This window comes from Astyanax mexicanus, chromosome 15, assembly GCF_023375975.1.
Source record: "Astyanax mexicanus isolate ESR-SI-001 chromosome 15, AstMex3_surface, whole genome shotgun sequence".
Classification (NCBI taxonomy): domain Eukaryota; kingdom Metazoa; phylum Chordata; class Actinopteri; order Characiformes; family Acestrorhamphidae; genus Astyanax; species Astyanax mexicanus.
Genome location: NC_064422.1, coordinates 30,313,461 through 30,334,564, shown reverse-complemented (window position 1 = coordinate 30,334,564; position 21,104 = coordinate 30,313,461). Strand labels below are relative to the sequence as shown.

The following is a 21,104-nucleotide window of genomic DNA, read 5'->3' as shown; positions in this document are numbered from 1 at the left end:
ACATTAATTGTCAGTTCAGGTCATAGCCGTACACTGTTTGTACAGTATTAAGTAGAACTAAAAAAAAACCCCTCTAACCTTGAAAGAAGTTTAAACGAAAACTGTTCTACTTTAAATCATTTTTAACGCTCTGTTTATTAACGTCTGCCGCTTTTCTTCACACACATCTTGGAGTTAAATGTCCATTGGCACACATTTGACCTGAGCATAAAATGTGACCCCAGGTTTACAACCCAGCAGTTTGAAACATCTCTTTGTGATTTGTGATTGTCCTCTTGGTTATATTGCTAATATATTTAATTTGGTTTAATACGAAAATGAATACTGAATGAAGGTCAGTGACGGCAGACTGAAGCCTTTATGGGTTTCCATCTGCTGTGTCTCAACAGATTACAATTCCTTGAAAAACTCTATAAAACAGAAAAAAAGTTTCAGAAAAAAAATGAAAAAGTCATATCTTAAGCATTTCTATTATTTCTTTTTACAAATAGATATACAAAGAACAAGTGCAGTCTTGCTGCTGAGGCGGCTGCAGTTCTCAGTGGCTGATAAACACTTGTTCAAAGGAATCTAAAGACTGGATTTTTGTTGCCCCTTGTGTTTTGTGTGTGAGGATTTGTGTGTGTGCTTGTTCATTTTTATCCCAAGCAGTCTGTCCTTTCTGTGTAAACTGCATCAATTGAAAATGCTGAACTGAAGAATGTGAAAGACAAACAATGTGTCTTTCAGATGGTTGTATTGTACTGCTTGTCTTCAAAGTCGGTGAACTCGTATTCTCAGGGCTGTCTTCAGTCTGTTGTACTGGCGACCTGTCGCCCACTGAGCTGTCGTAGGTCATTCTCACCTTCAGCAGTCCACAGGCCCTGATAGGCTCAGACTCAGGGCCTATTCTTCCTCTTCGTCATTGAGGTCTGCTTGTGGGGGCTGTGTGTGAGCCGCCCTGTTGTCTGACTAAAGATGATGTCCAGTCATCGTGACGCCCCTGCCAGGTGTCCGTTTTTCCACCCTGTCTGTCCGCATGCCGTCTTCCTTCTCTTGCTGGGAGAAGCCTCTAAACGTTGCTGCTGGTGGGTTAACTTTACGTTTTTTAAAGGTTTATCAGACTGACAGTGCTGTGGTTTGGCCTTGGCTCAGTTTTAATACTATAATATTTGATCCTCACTGTGGTATTTTTTGTAGTATTAGCTTTGCTTGGCATTATAAAGTCCAATAAAATGTGCAGCAGAGCTTTTACACTTTTACAAGGTGTTTTAGACAGGGTTATAAACACTACTGACCTTGATACAGTCTTGTTTTTCTCACTTTCAGTCACTTTGCATAGATCATGTGAGTACATATTACAATGGAAGGTCACCTGAAACTGCTCAAATGAACATTTTATGTCAGAAACTGCTGAACTCTAAGAATGCCCAATATTAAAATATGTGATCATGAGAACACAAATATTATATTTTACATGCATGAGTCCTTATACCTTCAACAAGCATAGGCTTCCATTTTTGTGATATGAATCATATATATATATATATAGAAGCAGAAGGCATTATCATCCACAGTGGCCAGCTCAGTGCAGTGCATGGTAATAATCTTGACCAGTGGCATCCGACTTAAATTATCCATGCAAATAGACAAAAGTGCCTATAGCAGAGTCCCGCAGGTCTTTTTCCAGTCCCATAACCTTTGGGCATGCCTTACACATACTACAGGACTCGAAATTCCACGTTACCTAGTCATTTCTAGTGTGTAGTCTGAGTGCTCAGAGTTTTAATGTGCTTATCGATCACGGTCTTTAGCTTTGCAGGGATGCAGGCATTTTCACATTGATCGGGAAGTCAAATTCAGGCCTCTGTTTTAGGTAATGCCAAAAGTGCTCTATTTAGCTTCGGGCTTCTGTTCAGAATTTTCAAATGATGTTGCACAAGACAAATGATATTGTTACCCTGCATGTATCTCAAACCTATTTACAGCATGGTGGTAGAAACCTACTGAGGTATGTTTATGAAGAACATAAAATTACAGTAGCATGATTTAGCAGAGGACAGGAGGAGAGGAAGGTCAACAGGAGGGGAGGAGACGGGATGAGTGAAACGAGCACTGACATCTCAGGGCAGTCACTCGCAAATCTGTTGTTTCCTCTAATAGCACTTGCCAGGCTCTCACGGCATATGACTTCATATGACCCTTATGCCTCATTTACGCTGGTGAGGATGTAAACTTCCATACGGTATTGTGAGCTGACAAGGGGTAAAATCGAAATCTGGTGTGGTTGTGTGCATGTATGGGTGTCGGGGTATGTGTGTGAAATGGAGAGAGAGAGATGTGAGGGAGTGGACAGGTCCTTTGGGGAAGTGTCAGCAGGTGTGTGAGGACTTTCAATCCTAACTCGCTGCAGCTTTTCAATTCAGCAAGGTCTCTCTGTTTGTCTATGTGTGTTTGTTTATGTATGTGTGTGTGTGTGTGTGCTTCTCCAGGCCAGTGTTTTGATACAGTCACTTCGTCTAGACTCCTGAGCCCCTCACCATGTTTGACAATGACCTTCAGAGAATCTCTAGCTGACCTGAACCACCGTACAGCGACCACGGGGAAGAACACAACAAAGAACATGTTGAGGGCCAGCTAGAACATACGAGAGAGAGAGAGAGTGAGAGAGAGAGAGAATGACACAAGTGCTGTGGCATAGTCTATTATTGGCCTTAGCAAATAATGCCCTCCAGTCCACCTCCAGCCACCCACAGAGCTCGTCCCCAAACATTACAAAGTACTATACAAAAAATATAGAAAATATATTACAATGTGTTTTATTTAAATTTCAGAATAAAATTATATTATATAGCCTATAATGTTGTGGTTATACCAAAGCCTCATAAGCTCTGTTTTTTATGTATACATAATAGATCTGATGTGTGTATATATATATATATATATATATATATATATATATATATATATATATATATATATATATATATATATATATTACCCACTGCCTCTTGCATTGTGTGAAGATATTCATCTGAACAAACCTGTAGAAGTGGTGCAAAAGTACTCACAATCTTCTCCACCTTTTCTCAGATGTTTCTCAAATGCTTAAAATTCATGATTTCATGATCAAAAGTTTGAATACACTAACAATGAGGTTAAGCATTATTATCTGAGCTTATTATCAAAATGTTTTGTTTTCTCAACAATTATTCTGGCCAGGCAGCAGGTCGGTTTTGAGTTAACCTGTCAAGTTAAAACCAGCATTGTTGGTGCTGTAAATACAAGGTTTTTGAAACCACAGCCATGATAACAGTATATTTATCTCATTTTCATAGAGGGAACCGCAGCTCTGTGGGTGGGAGACAGCTGGGTCAGTCTGGGTGGGGTGGTGACTGATGGCTCTCAGTGGCCATAGAAGCCATAGTAGCCTGCATCGCTGCTGCTGTCCTTCTCTGAAGTGTCATTGCTACGGTTGGGAGGGGAATTCTCGGTGCTGGAGGCGTAGGGTGACACTCGTCTTTTCTTAATCTCTCCGCTCTCGAATAGGCCTGAGTCGGCTGAGTCCACAGATTTGACGGATGGCGTCTCCATCCAGGGGTCCTCTCCGGCCTCCTTGGGCTTGTCCTGCAGCACCGGCAGCCTCAGGGACTCGAGGAGGGAGGAAGGAGTGTGCAGGCGAGAATTGACGGATGATGGAGAGGAGGAGATTGCAGGGGACACGGGGTGTAACCAGCTGAGGCTGGAGGGGGGTTTCCCGGGGTGGGGGTGGTTGAGGTACTGCGTTGATGGTCTTCCCGTGCTCCAGGACCCGGGGCTGGGGCTGGACACTGGCCCGGTGGCGAAGGGGCTATCGGAGTAATAGCCGAGCGGGTGGTGGGGCGACGTCTGCAGGGGGAAGGGCTTATACAGGCTATTGGCTGAATAGTCCCCGTCGTACGGGTTGAGGTCCAGGCGATTGGCGGGGACTGCCTGCTGGCTGGGGAGATACCAGCGGGCGTGGGAGCCGGCAGGTGGGTCTTTGGGGCCCTGGTGGGCCATGCTGACGGGCTCGCGGCTGTAGAAGCGGCTGTGCTGCAGGGGATTCATGTACTGCTCAGGCAGGTAAGACTGGTGGGGGTAGCAGCTGCCCGACATGAGCTGCTGGCCCTCCGTGGGGGAGGGAGTGAGGCGGTCCGAGTCAGGCGGCGCGTAGAGGCTGTGTGGTAAACATCAAAGGTCAAATGTCAAATTCATCTGACAAAACCCCTGCAGAGGTGTTAACTGCAAATATCTCAGAGGAAATGTGTGAGCCTTGTTAACACTTAAAAGGAAACAGCTTTTGCACTTTCATTTCTGTATCCTAAGATTAGCCTTAAATCATGTTTCATAAAATCACTAAATAAGCATTTATTTGTGATAATCACTTTATTTTAGCACATTTCAGAACATCTCTGAGAGTAGCTTTTCTCAAAAATTAGGTATTTTAGAGAAATTATTTATACACATAAAATATAATGTTAATAAGCCATTAAACATTAGTCATTGTATCTTTCCATAAACACAAAAACCTTGCATCTTTATTTTTAGTTGTTTTTAATTTTTTGTTGTACATATTTTGAATTAAGCAGTCATTCTAAAAATTGTGTCAAAAATATCACAATGGATGCACCTATAGAGATGCTTAAAAATGACATGTAATACAAACCTAAAATCTAGTGAAAGTACCCGCAAGAATCCCATTTTGGAGATACAATGTTTAAAAGTTATTCATATGTTAATTTCTTTAAAAAGGTGTTGCTTACGTGTCATAATTGTCCCTGAAACCTTTAGCGAAAGGGTTGTGGTCTATTTTCAACTGCGTGATCTGTGCAAGAAAAGGTAGAATAAAAAGACAGGAGAGATGTTAGTAAGGGTGATCATGACTTACAATCATGAATATTTAACAAACCCGGCACTCTAATACAGCACTATTACCATTACAACACACAACGCTGCACAGACAGACCTACCCCAACAAAAACCGTGGTTTTGTTGTAGGTATGATGTGACTAAAAGAGAGAACTGAACCCACAGTGGGGTGAAGTGGATGAGGTGACTCACGTCTGCGTTCTGGTAGGCAGTGACTGCAATGAACTGCGTCTCAGGAAAGATGAAGGATTGTGACTTTGAGCTGAGGAAGGAATCTTCCGTTCCATCCTCCTTCACCTCCACTATGTGTAAGCGCGGCTGGTACTTGTGGAGAGACTGCAGCACTATCATCTGTACAGGGTGACATAGAAATACAGAGTGAGAATGGAGCATCTGAAGCCACTTTTATTACAAATAATTAATATATATTATATGAGCTGTTATCAGAGAAATAATTATAGATTTAGTTATTATATTAAATATTCCTCAATATGAGATGTTTGGAAGAAATGTTAACATAATTGAGGACAATATACTCATTTCTGACTGAGTGTATGAAGTGAAATGTAAAACATGTCCTTATCTATGGAAACAAAGGTTAAATATTCCAGTATTAAAGGGTCTCAACAACCTTTGTCTGGGAATACCTGTGACATGTTATTGGAGCTGCCCTTGTTGTTGGTGAGCTTTAGCTTGCCAAAAGAGACTTCCTGTCTCATCCAGTGATTTCCAGTGTTGGGAGAATCAGGGTGCATGTACATCCTGTTGCCTGTTTAAGAGAATCAGAAACATTTACTATTTATACCAAGCAACTGTTATTAACATATAGGGCCTTATTATAACATTCTATAGGCGAGATGTTAACGCATATAAATATAAATAAACCAAAGAGCGTGTCACTTGCTATTGCTTTTAATAGCTTTAATAACAATTAATCGCTTTAATAACAATTTATTCATTTTATTGAAATTTTAACAGTGCAGCTGCCTAGACTTGTCCAACACTTTTTAACAGAGGAAACTGAGCACCTGAACTGCTGCGTTTTTTAGTGTTTGCACAACGAGTGGCTCTTCTTTAGCCGAGTTTCTAAACATTCTTTATGGCACTTTTATGTTTCGATACAGAATTTTATCTGTACCTTTATTAAGACAGTAAAATGTCAAATGCCAAATCTGAAATTTGAGCTTGGACTTCTGCAGTGATTGGAATTAAGCACCTGTCAAATGCAGCGCTTCTTTACATCTCAGTCATTTCTGGCAATCTGCTGCAGCTCGCAGCCACAATGGCAGGTCGCATTGACAGGTTTTCTCTGATTGTGGTGTACAGTGACACCAGATATGTTTATTTTTACCGCCAGAAAAAGACTCAGTACTGAGAACTGCTGTTTTTTTTCTTGCAATGCAAACTGACACTATGTGAAAACCACGATACAGATAAAGGAGGAAACAAAAAAACTACTTAAAGAAGATAAAGAGCAGAAGTGTGGGTGTGTGTGTGTGTGCGTGTGAATGATCATTTAGTACCTGGCATGTTGCCTTCTGCTTTGCCACACTGCACCCACTTCCCTCCCTGGTACCTCCAGTGGTGCTGGTCAGCCAGAACCACGTCCACATACACGTTATAATGAGCCGACGGGTCCAGAGAACTGATATTAAAGCTGAGAAAAGGGAACATCCTCCTGTTCGGAGAAAAGTACACACACACAAAATATACCATTTAAAAATTGTATATTACAATGTAATAACATCACTATTCAATCAAAACATCATACCTCCAATTTTTGCTTTTGTATGTTATGAACATTTTACCATGTAAACATTTGCAAGTAGATCCAACAGAACTAATAGGAAAAGGTCCACATTACTTAAAAAATATATATATGTTACTCTATATGTCCAGTATTTCTTTAATTTCCTCCCCACCACAAAGCAATGATTTTTAAAAATATTTTTGTCAAGGTTTTTTAGCACCTTTTAGAAAAAAAAAAATACAAACAAGCAAATAAAGTAATAAAAAAGAACATTAAGTAACATGCTCACTTTGCAATTTTTTTATGACTTTTTGAACAGATTTACTAAACTGTGTTCTAGATTTTTTGGCATCTGACCCAGTTTATTTCCTGTGCTTTATTATGAAGCATTGCTGGGTTAAAAGATACGTTTGCATTTATTTTAAACTTAGCTTAACATACCTTTACTGATTGGTAGAGATGGCCCAATAAGGCTGAGATAAACACATAATCATTATCTTTAATAAGAGATAAGAACTAAAAAAGTGAGTTGAAGTACCCAATGATGGTACTATGATAAATGTATGCACTAATGGCAACATTTAAATGAATAAATATTGCTGGCGTGTGATACTCGTATGAACACACAGGAAAACGAGTGAGCGTATGTGGTTGGGTGTATGCTCTTGTGCTGATGTATGTAGTGGTCTGCTGTGGGCCTCTGAGATGGAGGTGCAGACTATGTGTGAATTTTTAATGCGTCTTTTAATAAAAGATGCGTGAGGAAAAAGGCCGCTGATTGCTGGGGCTTTAGTGGCGGAGCTGATTTTGATCATAGAGGATGCCACTGAGACGAGGTAAACGAGAGGTCAGTGTGTCCCCAGGCTGTACAGTAAGAGAATGCAGGATAAAGTTCATCACACACAGTATAAAAACACAGAAATATTCTCAATATCACTCAACCCAACACCTAACCTTCTCAGTTTTTCAGCTTATTCCTGCTGTGACTTAATCAAATCAAGTGAAATTACTAGAAAAAAACTAAAATATCTAAAGCGACAGTCCATGACCTCTCTTCTGAGAATGTGTAAATGCACAGAGTGTGCAGAGTTATTTTAATGCAGGTTAATGTAATTAAATCAGTGTTTGATTTTGAGTATATTGATTTATTCATTTTGTTAATTGTGAATTACTCTCAAAATGTATAGAGTAATTATATCCAACAACCTACCAGACCCTGTTTTTGGAATTAATATATTATACATAGCAGGGATGATCATGTTAGGACATTGATGCCATTAAGTAGAATATTTTGTCCTCTCCTAAAAATCATAGGGATTGCCGTTTTAAGAAACACAATTTAAAATAAAATTATAAATTGTCCTTGTATGAAAGCGTGGGGCCAATTTTTTTCAGGCCTGGGTTATACTAACTAACAAATGTATAAAATAAATAAATGGGTTCTATTAATGTCACTAATTGTTATAAGCTATCAGCGTCATATTAAAAACTTGTTTAATATTGTAACTTTTTTTTTAAGAAATAGAAATGACAATAAATGGTCTGGAATCAAATTGTATTAGTCTAAATTACATTAATTCATACAACAGAAACAAAACCCAATTTGAAATGCACTTGTGTGAACAGTAACTGTATGTCATTTTCGTTAGAGCTCTACTAACAGCAGCTAGAGGCCACTTTTTGAATCAGTTTCTCTGATTTTACTATTTATAGGTATATGTTTGAGTAAAATGAACATTGTTGTTTTATTCTATAAACTACAGATAACATTTCTCACAAATTCCAAATAAACAAAAATGTTGTCATTTAGAGCATTTATTTGCAGAAAATGAGAAATGGCTGAAATAACAAAAAAGATGAAGAGCTTTCAGACCTCAAATAATGCAAAGAAAACAAGTTCATATTCATAAAGAGTTCAGAAATCAATATTTGGTGGAATAACCCTGGTTTTAATTACAGTTTTTATGCATCTTGGCATGTTCTCCTCCACCAGTCTTACACACTGCTTTTGAATAACTAATAATCAAGCAGTTCAGCTTGGATTGATGGCTTGTGATCATTGATCTTCCTCTTAATTATATTCCAGAGATTTTTAATTAGGCAAAATCAAAGAAACTCGTCATTTTTAAGTGGTCTCTTTTTTTTTCTCTGGAAACTAGTTATACTAATAAAACAGTGCACTTGATATTTGGCAGCTCATGTTACACTCAGCTCTGCTCCAGTCTGCAGCGCTTTCATCCTAACAAACAGGCCTCAGAGACATTGTATAAGAGCAGTGTCTGTATCAGTGTGCCACGTGTCCACTGCTCATTCATGAAGTCGTAGTGTAGCAGGCTCTGCTGCTCAAGCACAACCTTCCACTTCATTCTGATACTCCTGCCAGGTGTGATAGTCTGATATATGTGGCCAAATATTTAAATGACAATGTTTTCTTATATGGTTCTATGAAATCCAACCCTTTGTTAGGAAACAAAGTGTTGTGCATAGTCTGTTTACCATCACTATGTTCAATATCACTATTTATTTAATGTTAATCTATGTACAGGTCACTGCCTACCACAACACAATCATACTGGGGAACCAGTTTTCTCTAAACTTGCAGTGATTTTTATATATATATTTATAGTTATGTATAGATGTTGTATATTTCTATATTTTTTTAATACTGTTTTTTATACTTTTTTTTACTATATCGTTTTTTATACTGAAAAGGAGGACTATCCTGTCTTATCTTTCACCTTACAAATATGTACAAATATCTTTTCTTAAGAGATCCAACATGTTCATATAAATAAAAATATAAAAGAATAAGAAACACTATATGTACAATACTACAAGGTGAAAGATATAGACATATATCAGTCAAGAGACACAACCAATAGTGCAATAGTGATGGGGGAAATAAAGAGGGAATGGCAGTAGAAGTATATACAGAACCCATATAAACAGTAGTGAAAATATAGAGGTACATATGTTTAAATATGATGGACACAGTCTTTTAAATGTATCTTTATTCTTATTCTTTCTTTTACTGAATTTTTCAGTTTACTGAATCTACAAAGATTTAAAGAAGGTGAATGTAATGCCAGTGTAAGTTATTATTTGATGCACTGCTTAGTAAATAATGTAAGTATAGTAAGGCACCTAACACAGTAAATAATCATAAACTGTAGCTAGCCACGTTTAAAAAGTGGTCTCAGAAACTGAAGTATTCATTGTTATACTAGATTTGTTTACCTTATTTTGCTGTGTTGCTGTGACCTTTATGTATAAATGTAATGGAACCTTTTTTTTTACATCTTATAAAGGATTTTAAATGACAAAAAAAAAGATATTCTCTGACTCTGTCTTTAGGGTTTCAATACTTCAATGTTATTGCACTATTTCATCATCTACGTACGTGATGGAAGTAGGAAACAATCATTTGTGTCATTTGAATTTATGTTTTTTTATTTTTCTAGAAAAAAGTACTAAAAAACAAAGATTCTCAGAAGGAGAAGTGTAATATTATATGGTTTGTGGTTTAATTACACAATAAAATGAACTGATTAAAATAATAACATAAAAAAGTTAGTGTAAGTTGCCGACAAACTAAACTGTAAACTGTAGCAAATTATGCCTAAAACTTGTACTGAAAAACTGACACTGTGTTTGTTATTATATCAGTCTTGTTTAACTAATTCTCCTAAATTAATGGAAGGTGGATTGAAATATGAGAGATGTTTGCTTGGTGAGGGAGTGTGTAACTTGTTATGCTTTACTTGCTTAAGCATGATAATACTGCTCTATACACATCTCATACATCTCACATTCATAAAGTCAAACATTCTGACATGTGACCTGACCTTTAGTCAACTCCTCAGTCCACGAAAGTGGAAGAGATGAAGGTAAAGTCCTCTCAGGCTTGTTTATCTGACATTCACCACTTCACTGCTACAGGCTCACGATTGTGCCGTTGTGCATGCAGCTGTCAGGAGCAATGCTTCTTTCACTAGCAAACATTTAATGGAATAACGCTAATGTGCGCATGCTAAACCCGAACATGCAGTTATAGTTACTTAAAAGTCCAGAGAGAGACAGTGAGTTGTAATGTAGATAGGCCTGGATAGGGGATGAAATGAACGATCCAATAACTAAAACATTCATACTGGAAACTGGCCGTCAAATGGTGAGATAGAAGAACCACTTTTGGTTCCATTAAAAACTATTTTAAGAAAACTGCTGATTTTGTGTATAACCTTTACACTGAGATCTTTAAACCTTCAAAAAAAAAAAAGATTCTTCACACATACATGTCTGCTACAAAAATATTTATTTACGGAACCAAAAATGGTTCTTCTATGCCATCGATCTAAAAACCCTTTGTAACACATTTATATTTAGGATTGTAGTTGGCACAGTCATTAGCATTCTTGGTCAACTAATAATTAGTAGCATTTTTGTATATGTATATATAGCATTTATACATATATATGTATGAGTGTACTAACTAAAAATTGTTGATAATTCTTGCAATGAACATAGGTGTACTTTCACAATGGACATCAGTGCAATTTGCAACAATTCCAAGAAGGTAAAATATAAAAACGTTTAGATGTTGGCTTTGATGTTAACTTGCAGATCAAATAAAAAAATAAAGCTGGTGAAACCTGCTGACACACTACTCTGTAAAATGTGTTCTGAAAAACTGATGCTGTAGTCATTTATACAGGCGTGTATTATAACTTATATAAAGCACAATTCTTATATATCATTCATTTCTCCTTTTGGTTGTGTCAGTTATTTTAGATTACATGTCTTTAATAATGAAAAAATATAAGTCCAAATAGATCACTTTTTTTGTTATACATATTCATATAAATTAGAGACAGCCCTAATTTAGAAGAATTTGCTAAACAAGAAAAGGTCTTAGATCCACCACAAAAGACAACTTCAACTCATTGTGAAGACAAAGCACCGTGGCGTGCTTGTGTGCTGCGTACAAGCTTATGACGACCTGTCTGAATGCCCACACACAAGCCACTAATAATCAGCCATCACTGTCAGACAGATACTGGCATTGTAAAGTCAGGATCTGATGGGTTTACTCTTCCATATCATCGATCAATATAAGTGAAAACAGAAACCAGAGAGAAGCTTGTCTCTGAACCATTTTACTCTCTCTGCCTCCTCAAGCTGACTGATAACTAGAGAGCAGACTGCTGCCTCCCTCTTCCTCTGACTGGACTCAATAGGTTGTCATACTTATCTAAAAAAGGCGATTTATAAGAAATCAGTACCTGACAAGGGGGAAACCTATGGGTTTACCACAGAGAAATGAGTTTTGCATGAGTGGGAGGCACAACTTTACTATGACAGAAATGGTTAACCTATGGAAACTTCTTCATGTCTACTTGACTCAATGGTAGAGTGCAGACTCTGCCGGTAGGTGGTTGCCAAACACAGACATTCCTCCTCTACTGTCTAGGACTTTATTTTTGTTCTGAAATAGTCAATGAATTTCCATTAGTTTTTTGTTGCTTTTTTTTTTTTTTTTTTGCACTGACTGACTGCACTTTTTCTTCACTCTGCCTGTAAGATGAGGTGTGTTTGAACTCGTACATGTTTTTGGAAGGCAAGCGAGCATGAAGTGAAACTTAACAGAGATTAAAAACAACAGAGAAACATGCTATGCTAAAAACTGACCACTTCCTTTATAAGGCGAGAAAGCTCTCAGTGAGTCAGATGGATGGCAGAGGCAAATAGATAAATAGATAGAGGAAAGAGAAGAAAAAAGGTTAAAGATAGAGTGAAGTATGTGTATGTGTGAGAAACAGAGAAAGAGAGAGAGAGAGAGAGAGAGAGAGAGAGGACAGAGAGGGGAAACAGAAAGAGAGAGAGAGAGAGAGAGAGAGAGAGAGAGAGAGAGAGAGAGAGAGAGAAATAGAGTCAGGGATGTGAAGCAGAAGATAGCTGAGTGACTGGATATTCAGTGGGGAGAAGACTTTTCTCCTTGACTGCACTCACTGATTCACCAGGACAGGAGTTCAGGTCCAGTTTATGTCACCGCTCGTACGCTTGATCATCTGTGATGAAAACATGCCAGTCTGCAGCTGCTGGTGGACATGGTCAGGTTTCTCTGAAGAAAACCCCTCTAGTTTGCACCCTGATTTATTTTCACTATACTGTGTCTGCAAGGAATTTGATTTGGTGGGTGCTGCTCTAGCGCAAATCTAGTGCACAATATGTTACAGCTTACAGCTTAGAAATTCACTATATCTAATGTGTTTCATTCTGTTCCACTGCCACCAGAGGTGTCAAGTAATAAAGCACAAATACTTTGTTTCCTTACTTAAGTAAAAATGTTGGTTATCTTTACTTTACTGGAGTTTACGTCTACTTTCACACTTTATTTTTTACAAAATGATCTGAACTTTCTACTACTTACATTACATGTAAAAAAAGCTTTGTTACTTCATTTGTTATTTCATTTCAATAGGATAAATCTCTCCATCCGTACAGAGTGAATCTGACTGTGGTTGGATGAGAAGTATAAACATGTACCATTCTGAAACCCTATGGGTTTATATGTGATCCAAGAACATAGCAGAGGTGTGTGGCCTAGTATGAAAATGATAATATATAATAATGTATAATAATATTAGTAATAATAATAATAATAATATAATATAATAGTATAATATATTTAATATGTTTTTATTGAACTAAAAAGCATTTATGTTAAATGGGCTGAAACAGGAAGCCTAGTGCATCTAAACATTTTCCAACATTAACATTTTATTATAACATTATAATCATTATGGCTTTTTAGAAAAAGGTGTTTTGGGGAGGGGGGGGGGGGGTATAGTAGTGTACTGTAGGCTTCTGTAACACGGCCTAAACTTTTGTCCTTAACGGCATTTTTTCTTCTTACATTACGTTTACTTTTATACCTTTTTGCTAGTTTTAAAATGAGTACTTTTACATTTTTACCTCAACTTCTACAGAAGTATTTTTAAATTCTAGTACCTAATCTTCTACCCGAAGTATAATGAATGTGAATACTTTTCACACTTTTGATTGCCACCAGTGTATAAAATCAAGCTCTTATTTAAGCAGTTCACCTTAACAAGCATGAGTGAAATAATATATAGATTATTTGGATGCAATTATTATAAAAAGACAGTTGGTAAAATTGCGTCTCTTCTAGATATCTTACCATCAAATGTGAGTGGTATTAATAAAATGTGGAAGTGTTTGGGAACCACAGCAACTACCACCATATAGTGGTAGACCGTGCAACGTTATAATGAGGCGCATAGTGAATAAACTTCACCAATGCTCTGCTAACTTAATAAGGGCTCTGTAAGTACACTTGTAGTATATCTGAATTTGATATTTGTAAGAAACTGCAGATTTTCAGTAAAGAATTTAGAGAAGAATGAGAAAACATTTATAAATATAATGTAATGTAAATATATATAATGTTCTTGTCTTTCTTGCAACTCATACAGATATGGCTGATCTTTTAGAAAGGGTCTTCCTGCTGGAACATCTAACTAACAAAGAAAATGTTCTGTAACGTCTAGAACTTTTTAATGAAATTACTAAGTCCTAAAAGTCTTAATAAGGGTCAAGACGTTAAGTAGTTAAACAACACATCCACTGAAAGCTTTAGTAAAGAACCAATGGTGGTTCATCTATGGTATCAATCTCAAGAACCCCTTTCTGCGCATTTATTTTCAAGAGTTTGCCGGGATGATACCGATGTGGTGAGCTTAGAAACCACTTAACAAATGTGGATGGCGGAGCGTCGTCACTGTACGAAGCTCTAGCGGAGCCTTTTCTGTTAAAAACAGAGTGAGCTCAGCAACCACAGTCACATCCCTCATAACAGACAATCCCTTTGATCTTGATGTTGTTTTACTGAACTGCATCTGTCACATGTCATCTGCATCTATCAACGCTGCTCTTCTGGATTCTCCTGGAGGTTGCACCTAGCAGCTCTGTAGTGAGCAACTGCCACAAGGCCACCAGCTACTGGGTACCATTACTGCTGAGGCCTGGCTGCTTGCAGCAACACTCTGCAATACTCCATGCAAACATCAACAGCTGAACAGGAAATGACATGTTCTTTGAAAAGAGAGAAAAAGAGAGAGAGAGAGAGAGAGAGAGAGAGAGTGCAAACGCAAACATCTAAAATAGACGAAATATATCCTCTCAGCTCTGCAGACCAGAACACAGACATTAGTTAAAGACACAGCAACTGGCTGCTATTAACAATGTTCAAATAAATAACATAATAGGAAACGTAAAGAATAAATATTATCAGCACTGATATTCAGGGGATGACTGGTATTTGTGTTATTTTATTTCAGGTCATTCTACAATAATAAAGTGGAAATATTCTGGCCTATAATAGTCATTAACAAGATTGTATATGTATCATACTGTATATTACAACATGAAACTGCACTATAAAATTAAATGCAAAAATAAATGATAAACCAGTAGGTTGGAAATGCAGTCTTTCACAATGACCAATTTTTACTGCCTTAATCCAAAATAAATGTGATATTTATTGAGTAAAAGGTTTATTGTAACATATTTGTAATGCCATAATATATTATAAAAAGAAACACTTAATATGCTACTCCTTAATCAATATGATTAGAATTTAAACATTGTCTATACCACATTAATCACAGCAGAACTACGCCAAAAGCAGCTGCACTGAAACGTTGAAATGCGCTATCTGCTCCTTCAGACACTATATTTCCAGATGTGAATTCGCTGAAGCAGAAAAGGTGTTTTATTTTCACTTTGAGCAGAGACCCATGATTCCTCTGAGTGTGGACTTCGCAGAAGACGGGATGGTAAGATCTACAAAGAAGCTGCTGAATCACATCTCCATGAAGAGCGCCTGAGACTCAACCAAAGTCAGAACCCTTGTTTGAAGAACATTCTCTTCACAAGCCACAAAGATTATAGGCTGAATATGTGATGTTATATGTTTTATATTGCCCTTTATGACTTATTTACACAAAACATTAATTATTTTATTTTACAAAAATATTTGACTGATGTAGTGTGTTTAATTTTCTATGTATTAAAATATTACATAATAAAAAAAGAAAAATATAACCAAAATGTGTATACAGTATCTATCTATCTATCTATCTATCTATCTATCTATCTATCTATCTATCTATCTATCTATCTATATTAATCTCACTGCTCTTTAATTCATCATTTGATTAATCGATTTTTATGAATGCCCATTAATACGCAGGCGATTTCTTCACTGTTTTTTGGAAACCTACTAAAGTGAGACAGTTACACTTATGCCCACACAAGCGTTTGCATGGTGATAGAGAGCATGAGGGTTAGTGGCAGAGCTGATCTGATACTGGAGGAACTGGAGGCACTTTTAGAGGAGAACTTGAAAAGGGTCGAGGACCTCTGCTCTCGTCTCGGGCTTTGGGCCTTACAGCGCATTTCAAAGCCTCGGCTCGGACTGCATCTCACCACACTTCTGAGGAAACCTGCCCCGCTGCACAGACTACCAGACCAGAGGAGAGAGAGCGAAGAAAGAGCAAGACAGAGCGCGAGAAAGAGGAAAAAAAAATCACCTTCCTTCATTTCCTGCACTTCAAAGCTACCTCCACTGATGTATATGGCCATCTGAGTTTCTGCACCCCCCCACCACCACCTCACCACCTCCTCACCACCTCCTCAGCCTTGCCACCCCCACCCTAGTCTTCCTGCTCCTATGGCTGAATGAACTATGCTGGGCCACTTGTTGGTATAGAGATCCACCACTTCAAAACTATTCTATTATATAAAAGTCTCACCCAACACACTCTCACACTACTGACCTACAAACATTTATGTTATTTTGTTGTTTATGTGGTTGCTGATTGACATGAAGAAACGAATGATGTATATAAAGGGATTAAAAACAGTGCTTTTGTGTCTGAAATTGGGCAGATATTCCAGAATATATTATCTTAAGGCCAGAAACATTCAATTATTACATACAACATGCATGAAATCTAAATATGGAAGTGCTTTATTGGGTAAACTTTACTTAGTTCTTAGTACTAGAACTTTTCCAACAAATATATATGTATATATATATATATATATATATATATATATATACATATATATTTGGATAAAGCTGAAATATTACTGAAATCCACCACAAAACTCTCAGTTGAGCTAGAACTGAAAGTCTACTCTACCTCTTACTGCACGTATTGAGAAGTCCAAAACTTGTGGTCTGCAACTTACAATACGTGGGTGTCTCAAGGTCTTTCTTTATATGAAATTGTCTTCCAGAAAAGCTTCCTGTGTTCATCGCGTGCTTTATGTTATGATTGCTGTCAACTCTGGACTATATGCTCGGCTTACGAGTGGCTGTTGTTGGCACAGAACTGTTTTTTTTTTTTTGTAATGTCTCTATGCACACATTCATTTTTCCAGAGGCACTGTCTGACCAACAGATTCAGAATGTGTGTGTGTGTGTGTGCATGTGTTGTAGGCGAGATGTATTAATTACTTCAATTATACGAGCAGGGCAACCGTGGCTGCAATGTCATTTTCCGCAAGGTCTCAAGGCATCTGCCACTACGAGTTACATCAAAAAGTGCGTATTCTCACATACCCCTGTTGCACATGACCACTTCGAACACACACACATGCACCCACACATATGCACATACTTGCAAACACACACACACACACACACACACACTACTGCATTTGCACATACGGAAATTCAAATATAATAGATTTTAAAATCGATTGGAAGTGAAATTAAGTTTCTGTAAATCTTCTGTAATTATCATCAGTTTTTATAGTGTTTCATATGTCTTGATATTGTTTGATTAAAGCATCTGCATGATTGCTGCCAAGGGTTCTTTGAATTAGTCTATAGTAGAGCCATGTGTGAAGCGTGTGAAAAACCTTTTAAACTTTTAGACTGACTTCATTAAACTTTTAAAAAGTTCTTAACACATATAGCCCTTTAAAAAAACGTAAAGATTTTTTTTCTTAAATAGCCAACAGTCAAAAGTGGTTATTCTATAGCAGAGCTAAAAAAAAATTATATAGACCTTTTAATTTTTTTAAGAATTTAAAGAAAATACAGAAAATAATATTTAAACAAAAACAAAAATTTCACATTTTGTTACGAGAAATTTACATTTTCTTTTCTTTCATGGAAATATTCAGTAGATATGCTGTAATTATCATTTTATCAAAGACATAGTAGAAATACAGCTCTGATGACTTGATAACATGGCATTGATGTGAGTCACCAGAATCAGAGTATATGGCCTACTCAGCAAGACAACGCACTGAAATATCTAGGCCAACTTTCTCTGACTTAATAACCTCAGAATGCAAATTTCAGATAAGAAATCTGTCTATTCATCTTCCTCACCTAAAACAGTTTCATAATGAGGAATATTTCTGCGTAAAACATGAACTATGCATCTAATGTGCACAACTAGCTTAGAATACAACGGCTTAGAATACAACAGCATTCATCAAAACCTAAATGTCAGCTTAATTATGGAAAATTATTAATCATCATACAAAAATTAAATAGAATTTATTTTGTGAAATTAATATGATTTAAGAATTTTTCTTTTTAAATTTCACTTTACAGCCTTAATTGTATCTAGATAACAAATAATCCAGCAATATAAAGCTGATAGGTGTGCTAAATGTTTCTTATGATGGCTGTGCTCTGATGTATTATGCTCTGACAGATCTTATTGAGAACTCTGTTCCTCCATTACCTACATTACCTAGAGTCATTTTTTTCATTTCACACCTTTAACCTTTCATTTTTCTCACTTGCAGCTTTTAAACATCAACTTCTCACTCCACCTTCACTGATGTTCTTCTTCCTCATCCTCTCTGCTCTACGCTGATGTTCTTCTCACCTCTCACAGAAGTTCTCTTCAACTTTCAATACCACTACATTGTAACTTCTTTTCTGTTTTTTTTTTTTAAAGCTTAGTTTAAAATAACTTTTTTATTTTTGTATTTATGTATTTATTTAATTTTGGCCAATTCTGCCTAAATCCAAGATCCCTACAAATTATGAAGTTGCTCCATCTAAAGACCTGTTTACTTTCAGTCTAAAAACTCAGATCGGGTCTGTCTGAGTGAGGGAACTCTTGGCCTAAATGACCTCTCTCGTTCCCTCTATATCCATCCCTCTCCTAATTAGCCTTCTAAATTTAAGAGACAGCTCGATTTCATGTCCACCTGCTTCAGCTGGCACTGCGCTCTCTATTCACTGGGCATTTCTTGCTCGCCCCCTACATCACTTGGTCTATACACTGGCCTAAACATACTGTACTAAGAAGACCATATTTATAAATACATATATATAGTTATATAATTCACTAAACCCCTGTTATATTCTCTTGACCATGCAGGTCCAGCTCTGACATCAGCTCCCATCTACTTTTACATATTGTAACACCCTCTCCTCCCCAAAAAGAAAGAAATGCTCAGTCTAGAGGATGCCCTCTAACCCCAATTCTACTCCTCTATACCTCCATCTAAATCCATTAGATTAGGCATATATATACACACCATCACATGCGATATTTAATATACTGTATATACAGCTCTGGGGAAAAAAATAAGAGACCACTTAAAAATTAGGAGTTTCTTTGATTTTACCAAATTGAAAACCTCTAGAATATAATCAAGAGGATGATTAATGATCACAAGCCATCAAACCAAGATGAACTATTATCCAAAAGCAGTGTGTAAGACTGGTGGAGGAGAACATGTTAAGATGCATGAAAACTGTAACTAAAAAACAGGGTTATTCCCTCTTAAAATTTTATGAATATGAACTTGTTTTCTTTGAATTATTTGAGGTCTAAAAGCTCTGCATCTTTTTTTGTTATTTCAGCCATTTCTCATTTTCTGCAAATAAATGCTCTAAATGTAATTTGGTAGAAATGTTGTCTGTAGTTTATAGAATAAAACAACAATGTTCATTTTACTCAAATATATACCTATAAATAGCAAAATCATAGAAACTGATTCAGTCCTTATTTTTTCCAGAGCTGTATATAAATATACACACGTGCACACACTCACCTGCCCTGCTTGGTGATGATCATCTCGGTCTGGTACTTGTGGAACTTGGCCCATAGCGGATAGTTGTTGAGGAGGACCTGCGTCTTGCCGCACACCTGCAGGCCGGGGAGCGCGCACAGCGGGGGCGCGCGGGGATAACCGTGCTGCAGGTGATGGTGTGGAGGAGGAGGGGGGGCAGCGGGGTGGTGAGGATGGTGAGGGTGCTCCTGGTAAGTTGGGTAAACGTCCGGTGCCGTCCCGTACCCCTGCCCCGTCCCGCCGCGGCCGAAGTGGCAGCTGGTGAGCGCGGCGCCCGGGTAGAACCGGCCCTGCTCCGCGTGGAAGGGCAGCGGCGTGCTCTCGTGCCCGTCAGCCAGCGGCTCGGGCCGGTGGTGCAGCCCCAGCTTCTCGCGGTGCGCCGCGTCCACGTCCTTGGGGAAGCCGTGCGCGTCCGCTCCATTCAGCATGTTGGGCTGGAAGTTGCCGCCTATGCCGCCCATGCGCAGGGCCGCTCCAAGCTGAAGGCGTGCGGGCGCATAGGCTTCTCCAGACGGAGAGAAAAGAGAAAAAAAACTAGCGCAAAAACAACAAGAAGAATAAAAACTACAAAACAAGCAGAACTTACATGCGAATCTAAAAAAAAGAATCAAACAAAAAATTCAACAAACAAAAACAAACAAACCAAAAAATTTTCAGCACCGACTCTGTTGCGCAAAACTTAAACTTCTGTTATATAAAAGCAGAGAGAGAATTTTACGCAGACACCGCGACCAGTCCCATAGCTATTTTGCGCAATACGATTCGGCGTTTCTTGTTTTGTATTTTTTGTGCTGTTGTATTATTTCACTACGCCGGTTGTGTTGCTGCTATAAAACTTTTTTTTAAAGCTCAGAATGACAGACCCACTGAGTCAAGCGCGTGCAGGCTGTGATATATCCATTTGGTGGCTGCTGAGTGGGAGGTGGAGCTCAGGACCGAGCAAGAAGCGGATAGGACGCGTTTCATTTCTTTTCCCACCTTTATTCCGCCAGACCCCGCCCTCCCGTGCTCAGATTTGCCCGCCTCTTACAGCAGAGCGCGGTCGATTACAAGAGCGCGGGGGGCGGGGCTTGTTGGAAAACGGGTAGAGAAAAAGGGCCTTCCCTTGCTCTCTCCTGTGAAGTTCATCAGTCATCAGGGCCCTGCGTCAAGAGACGCCCTCAGGTATAAATAAGTCTTTGCGCAGCTATTTAGTTTTTTTTTTTAATAAATACAGTTTTGAGTTTAATTCCAGATTACATTGGAGAATTTGCACAATGCTGCACAAAACTAATAAAGATCTATAAAGTTGTCATCTGTTATTTTTTTAATTTTAGATTCGTTAGTGGTGAGTGAGTAACTCTATAATAAT

At 37.9% G+C, this 21,104-nt stretch overlaps 1 protein-coding gene across 1 annotated transcript; it reads right to left on the bottom strand.

Moving 5' to 3' along the window:
• Window positions 1-2,985: 2,985 nt before the first annotated feature.
• tbx21 (T-box transcription factor 21) lies at window positions 2,986-20,657 on the bottom strand. Its single transcript, XM_007259169.4, has 6 exons — window positions 19,736-20,657; window positions 6,393-6,547; window positions 5,517-5,638; window positions 5,062-5,220; window positions 4,764-4,825; window positions 2,986-4,177 (listed from the first exon to the last, which is right to left on the bottom strand). Exons 1-6 carry the CDS (start codon window positions 20,212-20,214, stop codon window positions 3,385-3,387), a joined length of 1,770 nt encoding a protein of 589 aa, XP_007259231.3. The 5' UTR covers window positions 20,215-20,657; the 3' UTR covers window positions 2,986-3,384.
• Between the last annotated feature and the right edge of the window lie 447 nt (window positions 20,658-21,104).

Coding starts and splice junctions, on each gene's coding strand:
- tbx21 (XM_007259169.4), bottom strand. CDS start 20,214: ATGGGCGGCATAGGCGGCAACTTCCAGCCCAACATGCTGAATGGAGCG. Junction 5,639..6,392: donor AGCAGAAGGCAACATGCCAG/GTACTAAATGAT, acceptor TCTCTTAAACAG/GCAACAGGATGTACATGCAC. Junction 4,178..4,763: donor TTCAGGGACAATTATGACAC/GTAAGCAACACC, acceptor TTTACCACACAG/CCTCTACGCGCCGCCTGACT.